Raw genomic sequence first — 21,245 nt, forward strand, 5'->3', positions numbered from 1 at the left:
TAAAACAAACTTTTTGCCAACCCAGTAAATAGGTCACTGTGAAGAGGGGCCACATTTGGATCTGATAGTTTATTTCTACATCATCCAGAGATTCCTTGCCTTTGAGCTTGATGCTGTTAACTAGATGGGATTTTCTGGTTATCTTCTGCTTGGAGGGGGACAGGTATATTCTTCTAGGAAAAAAGAGTAAACTCAGTATTTTACCAGTGGAGGAATTTGGGAGTCATAAGACTTAATAAATTGTCGGCTCTTCTAAGCGTGTGATATGATTGTCTTTTCTATCACTTGTGAAGTCAGAATGCCATGTGACTTAGGTGGCCAATAGAATGTGAATGGAGGTTGAAGAGCAGGATGTGATTTACTCCATTTCCTTTTACTGCTTTGAAGCATGTGTCAGGTGGAGCCTAGGTTCCTGAGGGATTGATGAGCAGATCTTTCCCACCCATCCAAATTGGACATAGAAAATTAGAAAAAAGCTTTTGTTGTGTGAAGCCATTGAGATTTTGAGGTTGTTGCTGTAGCACAGCCTCACTAATCCTGATTGACATGTTACAGGTTATAATTTTAGTAACAGCAGGTGCTCAGAAAGTCTTTGAATTGAATATATTGAATTATGACGGCAAAAGAAAATGTACAAATTCCAAAACTGCCAAGATACAACTTTCTGGCTTATATTTCTTAATATAACAGTCAGCCCATACAATGACTAAGTGTCCTTTTATGTAGATAATGTGGCAGAAAGATTATGTAGGTAGAGTACACAGGAAAAATTAGAACACAGTGTAACTTGTACATTAAAAATAATTGTTCAAAGCTATACATAGGTGTGGTATACTGGATCATTTAAAGCATTGTTTTCTATTTCTGGTATTAGCAACTTAAAATAGGATAGAACTCACAGAAAGTGTTGTGAATAATCCCCCCCAAAAATAATATGCATTTCTAACATAGGATGTGTAAGGGGAATCTTTTGTTTAAAGGGAGTATTTACTTTAAAAAGGAAGTAGGGGGAAAACCATAGCAGCAGTGGCAGCGACATCAGTTTTATTTTAGTCCAGTGCTAGAGTAGAACCCATACCTTAAATAAAGTCTTAGGACCCCAGTGTATAAAACTGATCTTACAGGGCTTCTCTGATTTATGTTGAGAACTTGTGACCCCATCCAAGTATTTATTATTTCTGCTGGCACTTTCATTGACCTTAAGGAAACAGTTTGAAAGTCTCTGTGCTGGAAACACTGAGACCATCTTCACTTTGGGGGATTTAGATTTCTTAGAAGCCTTGGGTTCTTTCTTTAAGAAGGCCTAATTTATCTGCTATGTGTATTCAATTTTAACAGTCTTGGCTGTGAAACACAGGGTAGATGGTATGAAAATTGAGAATAGGATTGTGAGAGGTAAGGTTAAAAATTACATATAACTTACTGCGTGTTTTGTATTTCTTACCTTTGGTCTTACTAGACTAAATAAGGCTATAAGAAATAGCATGTGTTTTGTCCTCGAGTGCTTGGACTAAGGTGTTTGCTTATTTCAGTGATGGAATATTTGGAAGATTTGGTGATGCGGAGGTGAACTACTACTGTAGGATGCAATTTATATTATGGTCATAGTTTGCTTTGAATCAAGAGAAAACAATATTATATTTTCTAGTTTAAATACTTAACATTATGTGACTTCAGATTGACTTTAGTTGTCTCTAAAAATTACATCTACTCTTAGGATGAATGTTTGGTACTGGTGGGGTTTGAACAATGACAGTTGTGACAGCTGTTGGTAGCACACCATTTTCTTGCTGTTAGATGGAAGCCAGGGGTTATTGGGAACTATCATTCTTTTTGGTATTTTAATCCAGGTGAGTGGTAGAGGAAAACAATTTTTTCTTTTTAAAAAAACTTTGCAGTTGTTTTAAACTAGTCCTTTATTTTAAAAAATGTGAAGGACAGAGGACAACTAGCCTCTAAAGCTTATTGGGGAAGGAAGGAGCCTTAGGAAAGAATATTGTCTGCAATAGTATCTTGATGTGTACCATTCATAGTTATTCTGAACTTCTTACCTGTGAGGTTGAAGATTTTATATGTGAGGTTCCTAAAATAAGTCCTCTCTGTGGGAGTGGGAAGTAACAAGGGAGATTTTCCCAGATTTGTTTTATTATGGTAAAAACATATAACATGAAGTTTGCCATCTTAACCATTTTCAAGTGTACAGTTCACTAGTGTTAAGTACCATATTTTGCCATATATAATGTGCTCCTGTGTATAATGTGCACCCTTGTTTTGGGGCACATTATACATCGATTATTATGCCCATGGTATATAATCATTATACCTACATATAATGTGCATCCTTATTTTTCCCTCAAATATGGGCCCAAAAGTGCGTATTATACACAGCAAAAATATTGAATATTTGCACTGTTGAGCAATAGATCTCTAGAACTTTGCATCTTGGAAAACTGAAACTTTGTACCCATTCCCCCTTTTCCTCTACTTAGCCCCTAGCAGCCACTTTTCAATTTTTTGTTTCTACTATATGATTTTGATTATTTTCAGTACTTTGCCTTGGTAGAATATAGCATATGTGCTTTTGTGACTGCCCTGTTTCACTTAGCATAATGTTCTCCAGGTCCATCCATGCTGTCGCAAAAGGTAAAATTTTCTTTTTTATGGCCAAGTAGTATTCTATTGTGCAAATGTCCCATAGTTTTATCCACTCATCTACTGATGGACACTTGAACTGCTTCCATATCTTGGCAATCGTAAATAATGCTGCAATGAACATAGGGATGCTTATGTTCTTTTGACTCTAACAGTTTCTTTAATAGAACATTTGGAATAATCCTGGATTTTTTTTAACAAAATGTAATTGAAATTATACTACCCCTCTACTCTTAATTTTTCATTAGCTTCCCTCATTCTGAATAAAATGTAAAGCCCTTACAGTGGCTTGTGAGGTACTTTGCTATACAATGGATAATATCATATGTGATCTGATCTTATCCTTCCCCACTCCTTGACCTTATAACTTATTTCTTGTCCTCCACATTCATTTCATTCTAGCCACACAGGCCTCCTTGCTTTTCCCTGAATCGACCAAGCATACATTCAACTTGGTTTTTCTTGTGCCTGTAATACTTTCCCCCTTGCTTTCTCCTTTGCCTTAGTAAGGGTCAAATGTCACTGTATTGGCACAGCTTTCTCTGACCACTCTATTACAATATCAAGTACTTCCCTCCTTTCACTTCCTGTCTCTCCTTACCCTACTTTATACCATAACACTTAACCATCACCTAAAATACTGTGTGTTTACTTGTTCACTTGTTTTGTCTTCTCCCACCTAAAAAGTAAACTCAATAAAGACATAAACTAATTCCTGTTTTATCCTTAGAACCTAGAAGGGTTACCAGCACATTGTAGTCACTTGCGTATTTGTTGAAGGAGTTTTTTATCCTGAATTTAAAATTATGGACTTAAGTTTTGGAGCACACTCATCTTAAGTTTTCTTTTGGGGGGGGTGTTTTTTTTTTAATCCCTATTGTGGAAGGGGCTAGTTGATTACCGTATTTTTCAGACTATAAGATGCACACCTGCCCCTCCATTTGGGAGTAATAATGATTGTTAATGCTGTTATTGAGTTCTGTTCACATTTACATTGGTGAAATATTATGTTACCTATGTTATTAAATATTTTACCACCTTTTTGCTTCACAATTTTTCCTGTTTTCCTCTAAAACCTAGGTGCGTCTTATGGTCTGAAAATACAGTATATGAGAACTGGAATGAGCCAAAACAAAAGATGTTAATTGACTGGCTGTCTTGAACAGGATTCCTAAGTAATGGCTTGTAGATTACTTAAAAATTTTATTTAGAATTATCTATATGTTGAAGTAGAATATACATTCAGAAAAATGTACAGATCATATGTGTATAACTTGATGAATTTTTATGAAATGACTGTAGGAAAAATTACCACCCATATCCAGAAGTTGTATATTTCCAGTAACCCATGAATCTTCCTGTACCTGGTAATTACCTCTGTTAAAGGTAGACAGCCACCATGACATCGTTTTTGCCCATTTTGAGCTTTACATAAGTGGAATTTATATTTATGTATCTGTGTGTGTGTGTGTGTGTGTGTGTGTGTGTGGAGAGTGTGTATGCCTTTTGTTAATTATGTTTGTGACATCCATTCCTGTTCTTGACTATAACTTAATTTTCATTGTTTTAACACTCCATTGTATCAATGAACATATCATGATATATTTTTCATTTTAATACTAGTACATATACAAGTTGCTTCCTGTTTAGGGTGACTTTTTGTACCTCTAGTATTATGTGTATGCATTTCTATTAGAATGAAATTGCTTGGGTTATAAGGTATACATAGGTTAAGCTCTAGAAGATATGGTCACAGGATTTTCCATAGTTGTTATACTGATTTACCCTATGCATCCACCCACAATGTGGGAAAGTTTCAGTTGTTCCACTACTTTGCCAACAATTGGCCTAGTCTCTTTTTAAAATTTTAGCCATTTTGGTGGGTATATAGAGCATCTCATTGTGTTTTTAATTTAATTTTGTCAATATCTAATGATAATGAGTAGGTTTTAATACTTTTTTATGAGCCATTTTGATGGATTATTATTTTCTGTTCTCCCTAATCTTACAAATAGATATCTAGGGACCACAGCAGACATTAATACAGCACAGAAAAAAAATATTTTCCTATCACCTATACTAAGATACTGAGGAAGAAATAAGCTTGACTGCTCTAGTACTAAAGACTTATTTTTAAGGTGTCTATTAAATTGGTATGCCGTTGAATTACTTAGGACTTACTAGATACTAATTAATTTTATGATTAAGATTCTAAAATATCCCAGATGTATATGAACACGTGAAATGATTAAAAATAGGTTGTAACAGTTGTTTGGGCAAGTTATTTATTTAGTGAGCACTTTGTGATCCCGTGCATATGAGTTGATTCTGAAAATTATAAAAAATTTCTCTTTATGTACTATTTGTAGATAGAAGGAGCATAGAAAAGTAGAGGGCAGAGTCTTTCCAAGAGCTTCTATATTGGAAGTTCCTTCCCAGGGAAGGTTTGTTCATTTAGTCAGATTGTATTTTCTGAACACTTTTGAATGAAACAGTCATTATCTACAGGGATATATGAGTCAGTAAATCTAATTAATTCTACCAGAAGCATGTATAAAGGAGATAACAGTTAAAACTAGTCTTTTTTTTCTCCTTTACATTTCTGAATTTATTTTTTTCCTGGTAGACTCTTGATTTTAAAAAAAGAAAACCACCACCACCACTTTTATTGTTGTGCAGGTACAGTTGTCTCCATTCCTCCCCCACCAGCACTCTCCTCCACCCCACCCATCTCTGCCTCCCACCCTCCATCTTACCCCCTTTGGCTTTGTCCATGTGTCATTTAAACATATTCCTTTATGCCCCTTCCGCAGTTCTCCCTTATTATTTCTCTTCCTCCCTCCCCTCTGGTTAATGTCAATTTGTTCTTTATTTCAGTGTCTCTGGTTATATTTTGTTGGTTATTTTTTGTTGTTGTTGTTGATCGGGTTCCATTTATACATGAATGGTATTTGTCTTTTACCGCCTGGCTTATTTCACTTAGCATAATGCTCTCTAGAGCCATCCATGCTGTTGTGAATGGTAGGAGCTCCTTCTTTCTGCTGTGTAGTATTCCCCTCAGTAAATGAGTGGATCAAAGAATTATGGTACATTTATACAATGGAATACTACACATTTGAACTAGTTTTAAAAGATAAGTAGAGGTTAGTTAAATGAAAAAGGAAAAAGCTAGAAAACAGTCCAGGCAAAATGTACATACAAGGGCATGGCGTTGAGAAAGGACATATGTTCTAAAAATGATGAGAATATCAGTGTTTTAATACTCAACTTGGAAGAGTAGGTTGGGCCAGATTGAGAACATTCTTAAATACCAAGTTAATGAGTTTGGACTTTATACTGTAGGAAATATTGAATTAGTGCAAGTTTTAGGAAAGTGATGCCATTGAATTTTTATTTAGGAAGAAAATTTTGGAGACCATTAGAAGATGGATTGGCAAGAGAGAGGTGAGAGGCTGGGAATGGACTGACAGGACTCACCTGAAGTTGATAGTTTAAGCAATTAGGTGGCTTATAATGCTGTTGTGAAAGGAGAAAGTTTCGGTGGATAGAAAAGATGTGTTTAATTTGTACATGTTAGGCTCTCTGTGCCTGTATTCAAATTCAGTAAAAAAGAATATTAAGTTGTAAGTATCCATGTCCATGACTCATTCTTTAAACATGTTTTGTAGATTCCAGCAAGAGAATTAGCAATAGGAGCATGTCTTCATCCCCTCAGTAAAGGGCCCTCTCTCATCAGTTGCTTATTTTGTTCCCAGTGTTGTTCTTAAATCTTCCGTCTTTAGACTACTTTATTCATTCTTGATATTAGTATTTTGTCCTCATTTTTTCCTGCTGTCTTGTCACAAATGTAAGATGAGCAGCTTTAAAGATACTTGATAAAACCCCTCATCTTAATGCACTTCAGCCAAAGCTGGCTATATGATATCCATATGGTATGGCTATGCTATGTCTTTTATTTAGCTTGTAAAAGCTAATGCTGTATAGTATTAGCTTTTTGTGCAAGTACTTAACTACATATTAGTTTACATTTTCTAGATTTTATGTAAGTGGAATTATGCATGTATATGTCCTTTATCTGGCTTCTTTCAATCAGCATAATTATTTTGAGCTTTATTTATGTTGTAGCATGTATCAGTAGTTGATTCCTTTTTATTCTGAGCAGTATTCCATTGTGTGGATATATAGCAAGTCCTTGAATAATCTTCCATTCACTGTCATTTCCTTATAATGGTGATCAGATAGCATAGCCTGTAGTAACACTGGTTTTGCTATATAGTTTTGCTTAAAGTCACAGAACCTATTGATGTTAAGTGAGGACTTCTGTACCACAGTGTGTTATCAATTCACCTGTTGAGGAATGTGTAGGTTGTTCCCAAGTTTTGGCTGTTACCAATCAACTGCTATAAACATTTGTATACAATTAAAATGTATGGACATATGCCTTCATTTCTTTTGGGTAAATACCTAGGAGTGGAAGTGATTGGCTACAGCATGGGCATCTGTTTAACTTTTTTCAAAGATGACTGTACCATTACTGTACCAGTTTGTGTTTCCACCACTAGTTCCTCCACATTTTGCCAATGCTTGGTAAAGTCAGACTTTTAAATTTTAGTCCCTCTTACAGGTGTGTAGTGATACCTTATTGTGTTTTTAATTTGCATCTTCTTACTGTTTTCATGTTCCTATTCGTCATCCACATCTTTGGTGTGTCTTTGGTGATATGCCTATTGAAAGCTTTTGCCAATTTTTATGGGTTTTTTATTGAGTTTTGAGAGTTCTTTGTATATGCTGGAAACAAGCCACCTTTTAGCTATATCTTTGTAGATATTTTCCCCCAGTCGGTGGCTTGTCTTTTTATTCAATTAACTGTCTTTCAAAGAGCAAAAATTCTTAGTTTTTACCACGTCCAGTGTATCAATTTGTTGGACAATTTTTTTATGAATTGTGCTTCTGGTGTAATACCTAAGAATTCTTTTCCTAACTCAGGGTCATAAGATTTCTCTGTTTTCTTCTAAAGTTATAAGAGTTTTAGGATTTACATTAATTTTTTTTTACATTTTTATTGGGGTTAGCTTTTACATTAGATCTATGATCCATTTTGTGCTATTTTAAAAAATACGTTGCAAGACATGGAACTTAAATTTTTACATGTGGGTATCCAGTTGTTCCAGCACCATTTGTTGAATAGACTAGACTTTCTCCACTGAATTGCCTTTACCTTTTTTTTTGGAAACTCAGTTGACTGTTGTGTATGAATTGATTTCTACATTACATTCTATTCCGTTGATCTGTGTATCTATCCTTTCACTAATACCACACTGTCTTGATCACCATAGCTTCCTGGTAAGCTTTGAAATCAGATAGTGTGAATCCTTCAACTTTGATCTTTCTTTTCAAAACTATTGACTATTATAGTTGCTTTGCCGTTTCATGTGAATTTTGGAATCAGTCTGTTGTCTTTTTTTTTGTTTTTAAGCCTCCTTGGAATCTGATTGGGATTATAAGGAATCTATGATGGGTTTGAAGAGAATTAAGTTACCAAGTGCAATGGTTAATTTTCTGTGTCTGCTTGACTAGGCTGTGGTGCCCCAGCTGTTGGGTAAAACATCAGTCTGGATGTTGCTCTAAAGGCATTTTTAGATGTGATTAACATAGAAAACAGTTGGCTTTGAGTAAAATAGATCACCCTTGGTAACGTGGGTGGGCCTCATCCAATCAAGTTGAAAAGGAAAGACTGAGGTTCCACAAGTAGAAAGGAATTCTGTCTCAGATTGCCTTCTGACTACAACATTAACTCTTGCTGGAATTGTTGGCTTTTCCTATGGATTTCAGGTTTTTCTAGTCCCCATAACCTCTCTCTTCAAATACACATCCTATTGGCATTTCTTTGGAGAATCCTAACATACCAATATTGAGTCCTGAAATCCATGCCTGTGGCTGGGAAAGAGGCAGCACCTTCTATACAGGGGCCTCTAGCCCATAGTAAGTCATGTGTGTGGTGTAGGGGAGCTCCTCCGCCAGGGGCCACCCAGCTTATCTTCCCAGTGGTCTGGCAGCCTTGGAAGGAAGTTGGGGAGTGCCTCCCTGTGGGAGACACGGCAGCCATAGATTTGTGGCTTGTGCATGGGGGGTGTGTTTGAGCATTTTTGCACGTATTTAATTCTTAAGTCTATTTCACTGGGGAAGTAGAAACCAATTTCCCCTTTAATTTCCAGCCATCATTTTCTCTCTGCATCTGAGGTCTAGCATAGTTTGTGGTACATAATAGTAACTAATTATTTCCTGGATGAATGAATGTGCCTGTATCCTTTCTACCTTTGTGTTGTAGAGGAAGAGATGGTTGTGCTTCACCAGCTTAAACTTCTAAGTGCTCTGGATCATCATTCTCTTCTGACTTCTTAGGGACTTCACTCCAGTGTTTTTGACCTCTCCCTCTGTAATAGAGCTTTTTCATAAGCTTTAAAATATGTTCAAGTCTTTTCTATCTTTAAAAACAAAACTATCCCTTTCTCTATCTTCCCAGGTCCCCTTTAGTTTCTACTGCTATGTTAGTTTGTCTCTCTCAAGCCAGACTTCTTGAAACACAAACTACACTTGTTACTAAACATTTTCTTGCTTCTTGTTTAAGTCAGTTTCTTTCCTGAATTGTATGCAGTATTTGATGTTGACCACTTCCTCTCTTTTTTTTGAAACACGTTTTTTCTCTCCCTTTCTTTAATGTAGTACATTTTCCTGGCTGCTTCTTTCCTTTTCAGGTTCCTTGTCTTCTACCTGTACCTAAATGTTGGTATTCCTCATAAGCCACTTTACCTTCTCATTCTACTCACAGTCCTTCAGCAATTTAACCTACTTCCTTGGATGAACCCCCATCACTGTGTATACTTGTATTCTTGGTAAGAGGTGTATGTCTAGCATGCACTTCTTTCTGAGTTCCAGGCCTGTAGTAGGTCCAGCTTCTTCTTCCTTTTTTTGTATGTCATTAACAGTTTAGACTCCATAACCTTCAACCTTGAGCTCATTAACTGTCCTTCTAGGTCTCCACCTGGACCTTCTCCATTGTTTCCTATATCAGTAATCCATACTACCATCTGTCTGCTTTGTTGCCCAGGCCTGTGTCCCCACTCTTTCCATATTTCACCCAGTTCTTAGTTGTGGTTATTCTGATAAACTAATTTTAAACTGTTTGGGCAATTTTTCTTGGTTGGTGGTTATACATTCTAGTTTTCATTGATACAAATTTAGGAGTTTTGGGGTACATTTGATATTTTTAGGCTCTTTTGCCAAATTATTAGTGACTGGCAGAACTAAAATATTCATTGAGATTCTTTAGTTTGCATAAATCAAAATAAAACTTTGTAGGAATTTATTTTACTGAGAATCATTATATTCAGTGTTTGTTGTAAATTATAGTTTCTTTAAAAATCAGTTTTGTAAGGTAAAAAAAAACCCTGTTTAGTTTCTAGTAGAAAAGGATGTTGTATCATTATCAATATAAATAAAGATGTTTAGCTTTGCTGAGAAGATGACATAACTTCTTGCCATATTCACTTTTTCTCACTATTGCTCATTTTGTTTCCCAGTCTGGTTTATAAAAAACTTACTGAAAGTAGAAACCCCTCCTCATACTTTTATATGTCCTCTCACAGTGATGTTGTGGCCATTCTGGATATTTTAGTAATGACTGATGTTTAATGCTTAAGTATGTGAGTACCAGTTTCAAGTGAACGCCACCTTCTTTTTATATTCACATAGTACCTACAGACAGGTTGGTTGTGAAAGAGGTTTAGGGTATTAGAATTTGTTCCTATCTGAATTGACATTGGATTTATTGCCTAATTGAACAGTTATAATTGAAGTTTCAGATTGTTTATTACTGAGCTTGCTTAAAAAAACTACTTGTTTTTATTAATGAATCTTTTGAAACAGTAAGTAGATGCCAGCTTTATTCCCTTTTTGGCTTAATATTTGACATTTGGAATAAAAGAGATTGTTTTGAAAGAACAAGCCACAACAGGCAGCAGTGATTATGCTCCATAAACAAATGCTTTTTGACTTTTATTTAGTATTCTCTTTACCTTAGTGTGGCTCAGGACTCATGCTGTGTTTTTGGGCCAATGGGCTGCTTCTCATTGGTATTTGTTTTCTTCTTTAGATATTAGGATCAAGGAAGAAGAACCTGATCCTGAAGAGTGGCAGCTCAGTGGTGATTCTACATTGAACACCAATGATCTAACACACTTAAGAGTACAGGTGGTAGATGAAGAAGGGGACCAACAACATCAAGAAGGAAAAAGACTTCGGAGGGTAGCTTGCACCTGTCCCAACTGTAAAGAAGGTGGTGGGAGGTATGCACACATGAAACATACATTTTTTAAGACTGCTAATATCATCACCTTATTTTTGAAATACTGCATGCCATATCACTTACTTGTGGGATATTATTCATTACATAATCATTTTGTGTGTATGTATGAGTGTGGCAGAAAAAATTAAGGGAACAAAATATATGAAATTAAAACTTTCAGATCTAAACACCTTTTTTTGAAATGAAAATTGCTTGGTTGTCTATTGAAAAACAGAACGAAACTAATGTAACAGATGCCATTTAACAGACCCATGTCAGAAATCAGCATATTTGCAAATTGTTCTTGGGATTTGTCCAAGATAAAAGGTTGATTCTTAGCTTGAGAATAGCAGTTGTATAAAATAAGAAGTTCAGAAACAGTTGATCACCATAAGCATTTCTGTTTCCAACAGAAAATAAATAATAAGCCTTAGTGACGGAATTTTTTAAAAAAGTAAAACTGTAATATTTCAATTTAGAGTTTTTAAAAGTAAAAAGACAACGTGATGGGAATAAACTCAAAACAGTAATTATATTAAATGTGGAAGTATTAAGCTTAATAATAAGGGATGAAGATTCAGATCATATTTTAAAAACAAAATCTAGCTTTGTGTTTATAAGGAATACCTCACATAAATTGGTATAGGAATTTTGAAACTAAAAAGATGGTAAAAGATTTATTAGGGAAATCTAAAAAGAACTTGGATAACAATGTTAATAAGCGAGGTAGGAATAGCAAATCTTGAAATGGATAGATAGGGATATTTTAATAATATGAACTTTTCACTAAGAAGATTTAGTAGTCATGATATCTTTTCCCACGTCTTTGAAATACACAGAGCAAAAACTGAGAACTGTAAAGACATACTCACCAAATATCCAGCCATAGTGAAAGGCCTTAATGTACTTCTCTCGGAAATGGACTGTTTAAGACCCAAATGCTATTGATACAGTTAATGAGTTAGAAATAATAGTAATGATAACTTTTAACATTGAGAGCTTACTGTGTTCTAAATAGTCTTAGAAGTGAGGCTTAGAGAGGTGACTGACTAGCATGAGCACATACTCCAGAACTTTACTATACTACCTCTTACATGTATTTGCTTCTATATCTGATGCTTAGATATTTGTATTCATTGGTAATTATTCAGTTGTTTGAAATTGTATGTGTTTGAAATAGTTCGGTCAATTTAAATAAGTAAATGGAATTCTTGTTAGGCAAAAACTTTTGAAATTGACTAATTTTTTAGAGCAGCTGTCAAGATAGTTGTTTATGAAAGTGGAATCTAATTGAGGATCAAGTTCTGACCTGTGTCTTATTCTTTACAATGAAAATCTTTAAAATATATGTTTGTTAAACTAATGCATGCTCATAAAAATTCAGAAGTATAGAAGAATATTAAAAGAATATCAAAACCCTTCCTTACTTCAGGATAACCACTGTGACGTATATATATATCCATCCTTCCAGACTTTATATATATTTTAAAGCACCGTGATTTTATTCTCACTGCTTTATGTGTCTGTCCTTATTTTGAAAGTTTTTGTGGCCACATTTCCAAGTCTATATATTTTACATAATTTTTTTTATGGCTGTATATTAAGTAGTCTATTGAATGGATGCATAAAAATTTAACATCTTTTTTTTTTTGGAGTTTGTCATTCTAATCCTCACACATCCATCTTTGCATCTTGTGTGATTATTTCATCAGTGTAAATTGGCAGAAGTGGAATTCTGGATCAGAGGGAGTTGTGTGTTAGAAAGGCTGTATCAATGTATACTTTCACCAGTGGTATATGATGAAAGTATCTGCTTTTCCTCACCCTTGCCAGTAATGGATTTTACTATTTTTTTTGAACCTTTTCAAAGTCTGACAGATGAAAAGTAATACCTCAATATTGTTTTATTTAGTATATTTGTATTACTTTGTGAGATTGAACATTTTTTGGTATATTTATTTTGCCATTTTAAAACCCATTTTGTGAATTATTTTTCTATGTCTTTTGTGGATTTGTTAATTTATGTTTTTAATTCTGTCATATGCAGATATTTTGAAACACAAAATTTTTAGTTGGTCAGTCTTTGTGAGGTACCTTGTTATCATACTTTTTAAAATCTTTTCAATCCTGAGGATTATTGAAAGTGCTTATATTTTTTCCTAGAAGTTTTGTGAGTTCATTTTAAAATAACTTCTTCTAAGCATTTAAAAATTGATGTTCTTAAGAAAAACACTATATTGTTTCTTAGAGCTCTATGAACAAAATTCAGCATATGTATGGTAGGTACAATTGTATCATTGACAATTGTTGCAACAAAGTAATAAATGCATAAAATATATAGTAAATCCAAAATATTTCAATGTGTTCTGCAAAGGTGAGGTAGGTGGTACTTAAAAAACATTTAGAATATTAGCCTTTTTCTCAGTCATATTTGAAAACGAAGAATATATGGAAGGTGGCATTAATTTAGAAAACTAAATTTCATTTGTTTTTTTACCCTTTTCAGCAAGGTGTAAAATAAAGTTAAATATGAAGAATAGTATTTACTTGGCCATTTAGCCAATATTTATTAAGCAAAACCACCCTTCAGAAATGTTTTATTCTAGTGGAAGAGACAAATAATTTTAATAAAGTAAAATATATTCTAAAGGCATTGTTATTTAGGTTTTGTGTAGATTAAACATTAATTCATATTTTAAAAATGAAGTTATTTTGCAAAATCTGTTTTTGTTTTTGTTTTTGGTCATTTCAGTTTGTGTCCCCTTCCTCCCATCCCAAGCGAAAGAAAAACTTGATTTATTTAGCTTTTATTAACTCCTCTACTTTTAGTTTGTTTATTCTGTGTCACTCTGTCCTGGCATTATTAAATTATTTGGAGCATGTTTAGGCACTCAAGAATGGTAGAAACTTAAAACTGTCTTTTCAGGTTATATAAAGGTATTAGCAGAATGATTATGAAAATCAAGAAAACTTTGGGCTGAATCTTTTGTCACCTAACGTTTGTTAAGAAATTTAATTCTTTTCCTGCCTTTACATCACATGCTATAAATCCATATCTAGGATATTTAGATTTTATCTGGAATACAATTTCCTTTTTAAAGGGAAACTTGGAACTGGGTTTTGAGCTTTTCCCTTAAATTATATATTTGTGTGTGCCCGTCTCCATTTTTATTTTCTTTCTTAGATGCCTGTCCCATTTCCAAACAGTGAATACTTTTTATTTTCTTATAATGAGGACTACCTTTAATATCTTTAATAATAAGGAATATCTTTATCTTTCCCTGGCTTCTTACTTCTTTGAGAACCCAGATTTGTTGTAATATGTTAACAATTTTGTGCTTTCTCATTGTTCTCAAGCTAAATTTTGCTAAGTAAGTAAAACAGCACTTTTGAGTTTATAAAAGCACAATAATTTACCTGAGTTGTAGGCTTAGAGGAGAGGCAAGAGGTCATGAGTACAACAGTGAACTGAATTGGGTTCTCTGTGAAATTGCTATGGTGAACACAATATATAAAATTGGTTTATGTGCCAGTAGCCACAGGCTTTGCTCTTTTTCTTAGGGCTATTTAAGAAAAAATAAATTTAAAAAGCTAAATTAAATGGAAACCATATTGGCTTTGGTTAAGACTTTGGCATTACAGATGAGCCAGAAAAACCTGTTTCACTCAACTCAGCTCTTTTAAGAGAGTTGTAGAAATTGGGGGTGGACTGGAGCAGAAACTAGAATTGTGTTAGATTATGACATCCTTGCCCTTGAGACAACAGCATGACTCCTCCTTGTCTTTACTTATGCTATTCCTCTGCCTGGAATGCCTTCCCTCCTTTCTATCTAAATCCTACCCACCTCCTCCACGAAGCCTTCTCTAACTACTGGAGCCCACATTGATGTCTCCCTGTTCAGAACACCTATGGCATCTAACAGCCAGCACTGCACCGTTTAGCACTGTTTGTCCTATGGCAATTTCACATGCTACTGAGTGTGAGTACATTAAAATATAAATGTGGGGAAATACGCATTTTTCCAGTAAAATTTGAAAAATGATAGGTGTGTTATATACAGGAGGATTTTCAGGCTTATGGAAGTTTTACAGGCTATAGCTTAGACAGACTGGGGGAGGAGGGAAAGTTGGGGGGTTCTTAAATGTACCTTTGTTAATCTCAGAAGCATTGCAAAGTTTATGTAATATGATTATGACAAGTGAGATTCTAAAATGTCATGTTTTTTATGAACTCAATTTTATTTGGTAAGAAGCTTTATTCTTTTTTAAAGTTGAGTAATAACATTTTCAGTAGTCTTTAGTATTATTTGAATATTAGTTCTGGAATCAAAATTTTTTCTTCTTGCTTAGGTTAAAAGACCTGTTCACCCATATAAGCATATATCTCCTAAACCCTGTTCTTAAGATAATACTGAAATACAACAAATGTCACATTTTGCGATGTACTTAATTGTATATGTGATCTATAATTTTCGATATCTTTACATGGTTAATATGAAGGGAATTTTAACTGTAAAGATAATTTTTATTTACGTTTACTTCATATAGTGCTAAAGGAGATAAGACAAAGTTTTGTCCAGATTTTTAAAAAAACTTTCTCCAGTGTTTATTCAGGGTGTGGCCATACAAATATATGAATAAATATACTTAAATCATGTTAAAGTCTGCTTAAGGTTCCTATCTACCTTTTAATTGTACCCGTGATTAGTTATGCATTCATGCTTGGTTTATTTCCTTTTTAAATTAGCTGACAGCATGACTTTGAGTATACCACTTAGTTTCCCATACAGCTAAATTGGTATTGGGCCTATGCCATAGAATTTGTGAATGGTTCTGATAGAGTAATACATAGCTTTATTGTACATTTTTATATGTGGAATATCTAAATTATATAATACTTTAGCATATTTACATTTGGATAGTAATTGCATTAAGTTTGGAGTAAAATTAATATGTAAAACATATGTTTGAGATATATGTTTTTATTTAAATTGATTTTAATTGGTCTTGGTTGCTGATTGACCTCATGGGGATAATGTCTTTTTGAAATTCAGTATGGGGATATATGGTGCAAGTGGTGCATTTGAATATTTACATATAAGTCTATATTATTCTGTGTGTGTTTTTTAGAGGTACCAATCTTGGGAAAAAGAAGCAACACATTTGTCACATACCAGGATGTGGTAAAGTCTATGGGAAGACCTCACACCTGAGAGCTCACCTGCGTTGGCATTCTGGGGAACGCCCTTTTGTTTGTAACTGGATGTTCTGTGGTAAAAGATTTACTCGAAGTGATGAATTACAGAGGCACAGAAGAACACATACAGGTTACTAATGTTTACTTTTAACAGACAAAAAATGAATTCTAGGGTTACATACTACCTTGGAAGTTTTTTAGCATATGTCGCTGAGCTGAATTTTAAAAAATGTAACTAATCATACCAAATTTTTACCTTTAGTAATACCAATTTAAAAACACAAATTCCAACCAAGCCAGTGTCTTCACTTTAGTGGAGAATAATTCCTTCCTCTCTGATGAATTTAAGTATTTCACTTTTTCTCTTACTTTAATATCTGTGAAGCAAAAGACATTTCATTGAGGAATAATCAAGGCATCATTGATGTCAAGATGCTTTCATTTAATTGTTTTTATATAGTGTGTGGTTATTAATATTGAATGGACTTAGGAATGACCCAGACTGAATCCTAGTTTTCTAGAACTTAGAGATGGTTTTCTCCTGCTACCATGTAATGATCAAGGTATTCATCAGTCTGTGCTCAACACTGAAAAATTGAAAAATATGTAATGTATTTATAATCCCTAGAGAACTTAAAGACACATGATGACATGGATGGCATTATGGATTCTGAAGTCTCCTAGATCTCTATTCAAATCCATGTACTCTTTAGGTTAAGCAAAGAAGTTGTCTCTGACTCTGCTTTCACATTGTATTGCTTTAAATATTACGTAAAATGACCTGTGAAATATTTTGTAGTACACATATTAGATGCTCGTTTAAGTTTCTGTCTCACTCGTGAGGTAGGTAGACATATGAACTTGTTTGTAACTACAACAAACACTATCTTAAGAAAGTAGGTAGGTAACATGCTCAGAGGCAGAGATCATTATTGCTTGGGGGATAGTAAGGCATTCATTTTTGGGCAGTTGGCTGGGATAATAGACCTTAAGATGGCCCTATAACAGACTTTGCCTCAATGGAATTTCATCAGCAGAATACAAAAAGCAATGTAAAATGGGAGGAAAGGTCTATGATCAAATGTGTGGGAAACCCTGGGTTAAGTAGGGTTATTTAATGTGCCTTCGAGGCAGCACCTCTCAGGGCCTTTGATTGAATGTTAATGGGTACCATGCATCTCTGTGGGGAGGAGGGGGCGGTTAGTGTGTGTAGCATTTCCCAACTGTCTTTGATCATTGTGCTATTTGCCATGGAACATCTCTCAGGACTAATGTTCTAAGAGAAGCTTGGGGAAATACCCCTCAGAAGAATATAGTATGTGAATTAAAGAGCTGAGAGACCATTTGACATGAGTGAAGATGGTATTTTATATAACACATTTTTGTTAAGTACAGTTGAGCCATAATCCTAGCTATCTGTAAGTTAGTCTTGTATTCCCATACCATTTATTAGACTTGTAAAGTTTGTACTGTAGTAAAATTTGGTATTTAAGGAAGATTTGTCTGGCATTGTTGGACTAGAGAGAGAAAGACAGGGGTGTCATTGCAATATAATTCAGACATGAGTTCTGATGAGGACCTACCTGGAGTAGAGGTGCTGGAACAGGAGATAGTACAAAATTGAGATCTGTTGATGGATTTCTCTCTGGATTCCTTTTAGGTAGGCCTTTGCCTGATCTTCTAATCATCATACATAGTGGGTCTTCAACATAATAGAATTCAGTCTGTCTTTCATATTAAAAATACGTTATTCATGTTGGGAGATAAAATTAGGTATCAGGGTCTTACTAACTTTTAAAATATGATATTTTAGGCTTTCTCTTAATTATTCCAGCCGAAATCAAGTCAACTAGCCATATCTTGGGGTTACTCAATCTTGGTGAACTTCAAGCTTGCATCTTTGCTTTAATCTAGAAGTATTCTATAGTTACTTGAATTCAGATAAAAGAGTTGGAGGTTTAATATGGATATAACATGTTAACAATACCTTAAGTATAGCTTAAAACTATACTTTAAATAGCAAGGAGTCCTCACTTAAATGTGGTCGGTAGGTTCTTGGAAACTGAGACTTGAAGTGAAATACAGAAAAAAACATTTTTACCGTAGGCTAATTGATGTAAACAAGAGTTAAGTTCCTGTGGCATATTTTGGTCACAAAAACATCACTGCACTTCTGTGTAAAGACCCCAAACACTTCTAATACTAAACATTGAAGAACGTGTGAGATATATATATATATATTTTTTTCTTTCTTTCTTTTTAAAGATGAATAAAAACAAAGTATTTTCCAACCTGCTTATCCCAGGTTCAGGGTTGCAGGTGACTGGAGCCTCTTAGCAGTTCTGGGCATGAGGAGGGAACCCACCTAGACAAAATGCCCTTCTAAAGCAAGGTGTGCTCACACCCACACCACCACTCACTCAGACTGGGGCAGTGTGGACATACCAGTTTGCCTCACATGCATGTTTTGGGGATGTGGGAGGAAAGCAGAGTACTTGGAGAAAACCCACACAGACATGAGAATGTGCATGCTTGACACAGACACTGGCCCTGCTAGGAGTCAGACTTTTTCCTTCTCATTGTTATACAAAAAAGAAAAGGACCTCTTACATGTTACAAATGATCATTTTTTAGTTGATATCTTGTAACATGTTTCAAAACTAACTGTTAGCATAGTTGAGGTGTTAAAATATCTGAATGATGGTCTATAATAAGTTTGAAGATTGCTTTTTATCAAAGAGTAAAGATGACATTGATTTTGAGAAGAAATTAAGAGAGAAATTTTCAGAGGCAGCTCATTAAATTAATACAATTTTAAGTGAACTCTGTTCCTTGTCCTTACCTATCAGTGTTGGCTTATTTTCTTTCTCAGGGAATTAGCAATCTATTAATGTTGAATTTCGAAAACTAAACTTAATTTTATTTCTAACAGGTGAGAAGAAATTTGTTTGTCCAGAATGTTCAAAACGCTTTATGAGAAGTGATCACCTTGCCAAACATATTAAAACACATCAGAATAAAAAAGGTATTCACTCTAGCAGTACAGTGCTGGCATCTGTGGAAGCTGCACGAGATGATACTTTGATTACTGCAGGAGGAACAACACTTATCCTTGCAAATATTCAACAAGGTTCTGTTTCAGGGATAGGAACTGTTAATACTTCCACCACCAGCAATCAAGATATCCTTACCAACACTGAAATACCTTTACAGCTTGTCACAGTTTCTGGAAATGAGACAATGGAGTAAATATTACACAAATACTTATTCATTGTGGTTATTTTTATACAGTAGTGAGAAGAATATTGTTCCTAAGTTCTTAGATATCTTTTTATTGATGTGCAAAAATTTTTGGATTGACAGTAACTTGGTTATACATGACACTGAAATGCCTTACTTTGTATGATATTCCATAGTATATTAAAAATGGTAAAATTGCATGGGTTTTGTAGGTACTTTTGGAATCTAGAAGAAATGAAATTTTACCAAGTTATATAAAGAGAAAATTGAATTTAACAATGAGAATGGGTAGTCTAACCAAATGCATCAATCCTGTGTGGTTTAGTGTAAAAATGAGAACATGTTGGTATTTATCTATTGTAAGATAAAAAAAAGTTGGTGGGTGAAAGAAATCATGTTATGATAAAAAAAATTTTTTTGTAATTTTCTTGATGACTGGAATTTTTATTATGCATAACTGACAAATCAAGTTTCCAAGCAAATGTTACATAGTGTAGGCTTTACTTAGCTTATCAATTTGTCATTTTGAAGCTAATTATTTTAATTAGGTTAACTATGTACAATATTTTAAGCATTACTCTTGTAAGATTTTGAAAACTACATTTTAACATGGAACTCTAGGGATAGTCACCTTTTAAATCCTGTTGAAAAGCCATGTTTAAAATTTAATTTGCCAAAATAATGTCTTGTTAATATTATTTCAATAATGAAGTTGGGCAATATAACCAATGTTTAAAAAAGTTTAAAATGTATAGGTTGAGGCATTTGGGTGGTAAGAAAATGTTATAGTGAAATATCCCTTTTCTTGCATATTGGAGGACCAAAAAATAAGGTGTATTGCGTCTTAGCAGCGACTTTTTTATCCAATCTTGTTTCCAAAAACCATATGTCTGCCAGGGCCTTAAAAGCCATCATGTAAATTACCAGTAAAGTATAACATATGCAAACATAACAAAATCACTTCCATAGTGACGATACTCCAACCATATGGATATTAGTCATAGAAAACTAGTGGTTTTATGATATTTTTTTAAGTCTTTTTTTTTTTTTTGTCTAGGTAGTCAGTCTGCACTTAACTATCAACCATTTTCCTTTTTTGCTTCTTCCCTTAAAATTTATATGTATCAGTACATTTAATTGAGAAACATATGTTTTTTATTATGCTGTATTTTCTTTTTATTTTTTAATTGTTTATATTTTCAATTATTAAAAAAATGTACAAAATAAAGTTTCATTGCTGGTCTTGTAAGAGCTATACAATTTTCCTAAATGTATACTTATAACTGCAGTTCACCTATTTCAAAAATTTGGAATTCTGTTCATTTGTTATTAAGACCACCTCAAATTTAAAGGCTACCTTATTGTACGTTTAAAGTGTATTATAACAGTGTGGTAGTTAATAAAACACTATTTTTTTTCTTTTGAGTTTGTTGTATTCCTATGCATTTAAAATATTGCAGTGGTGTGGGGTAAGAAAATCTGTGTAGTTTTTCTTCAACTTAGCCTTTTATTTGCCATTATTGATTTCAGACACCAAAATTCTCTATATTTAAATTAAAAGGGGAAGAATAGAGGCATCAGTAGAGTTCTAATTTTTCACCTAAGAATAAGCTTATTAAGTAAAACTTTTGAAAAAAATTATTTGCCCATATTGAGTAATACCAATTTCATCAATGCCATTTTGCAAATCTTGTTTTTTATTTACTTGTTCTCCCTATTAAAGCAATGCAGGATATATTGGTTTATCTAAAACTTGAGTTTACATGAAGGTTCTTTTAAATGAAAATATGAGACAAGCTTTGGTAACAATAG

The 21,245-nt window shown here is 34.0% G+C and overlaps 1 protein-coding gene across 2 annotated transcripts in view; it reads left to right on the forward strand.

Moving 5' to 3' along the window:
- The window catches only part of SP3 (Sp3 transcription factor), a 52,915-nt gene extending 32,057 nt beyond the window's left edge, over nucleotides 1-20,858 (forward strand). For both annotated transcript variants that reach the window (XM_045844839.1, XM_045844770.1), the window contains exons 5-7: nucleotides 10,805-10,997; nucleotides 16,127-16,323; nucleotides 19,126-20,858. In XM_045844839.1, coding sequence (XP_045700795.1) covers nucleotides 10,805-10,997; nucleotides 16,127-16,323; nucleotides 19,126-19,442 — 707 coding nt within the window. In that variant the 3' untranslated portion in view covers nucleotides 19,443-20,858. The remainder of the gene's footprint in view (nucleotides 1-10,804; nucleotides 10,998-16,126; nucleotides 16,324-19,125) is intronic.
- Nucleotides 20,859-21,245: the final 387 nt, after the last annotated feature.

This window comes from Phyllostomus hastatus, unplaced genomic scaffold (assembly GCF_019186645.2).
Source record: "Phyllostomus hastatus isolate PE091 unplaced genomic scaffold, TTU_PhHast_1.1 phas_contig_1, whole genome shotgun sequence".
NCBI lineage: Eukaryota > Metazoa > Chordata > Mammalia > Chiroptera > Phyllostomidae > Phyllostomus > Phyllostomus hastatus.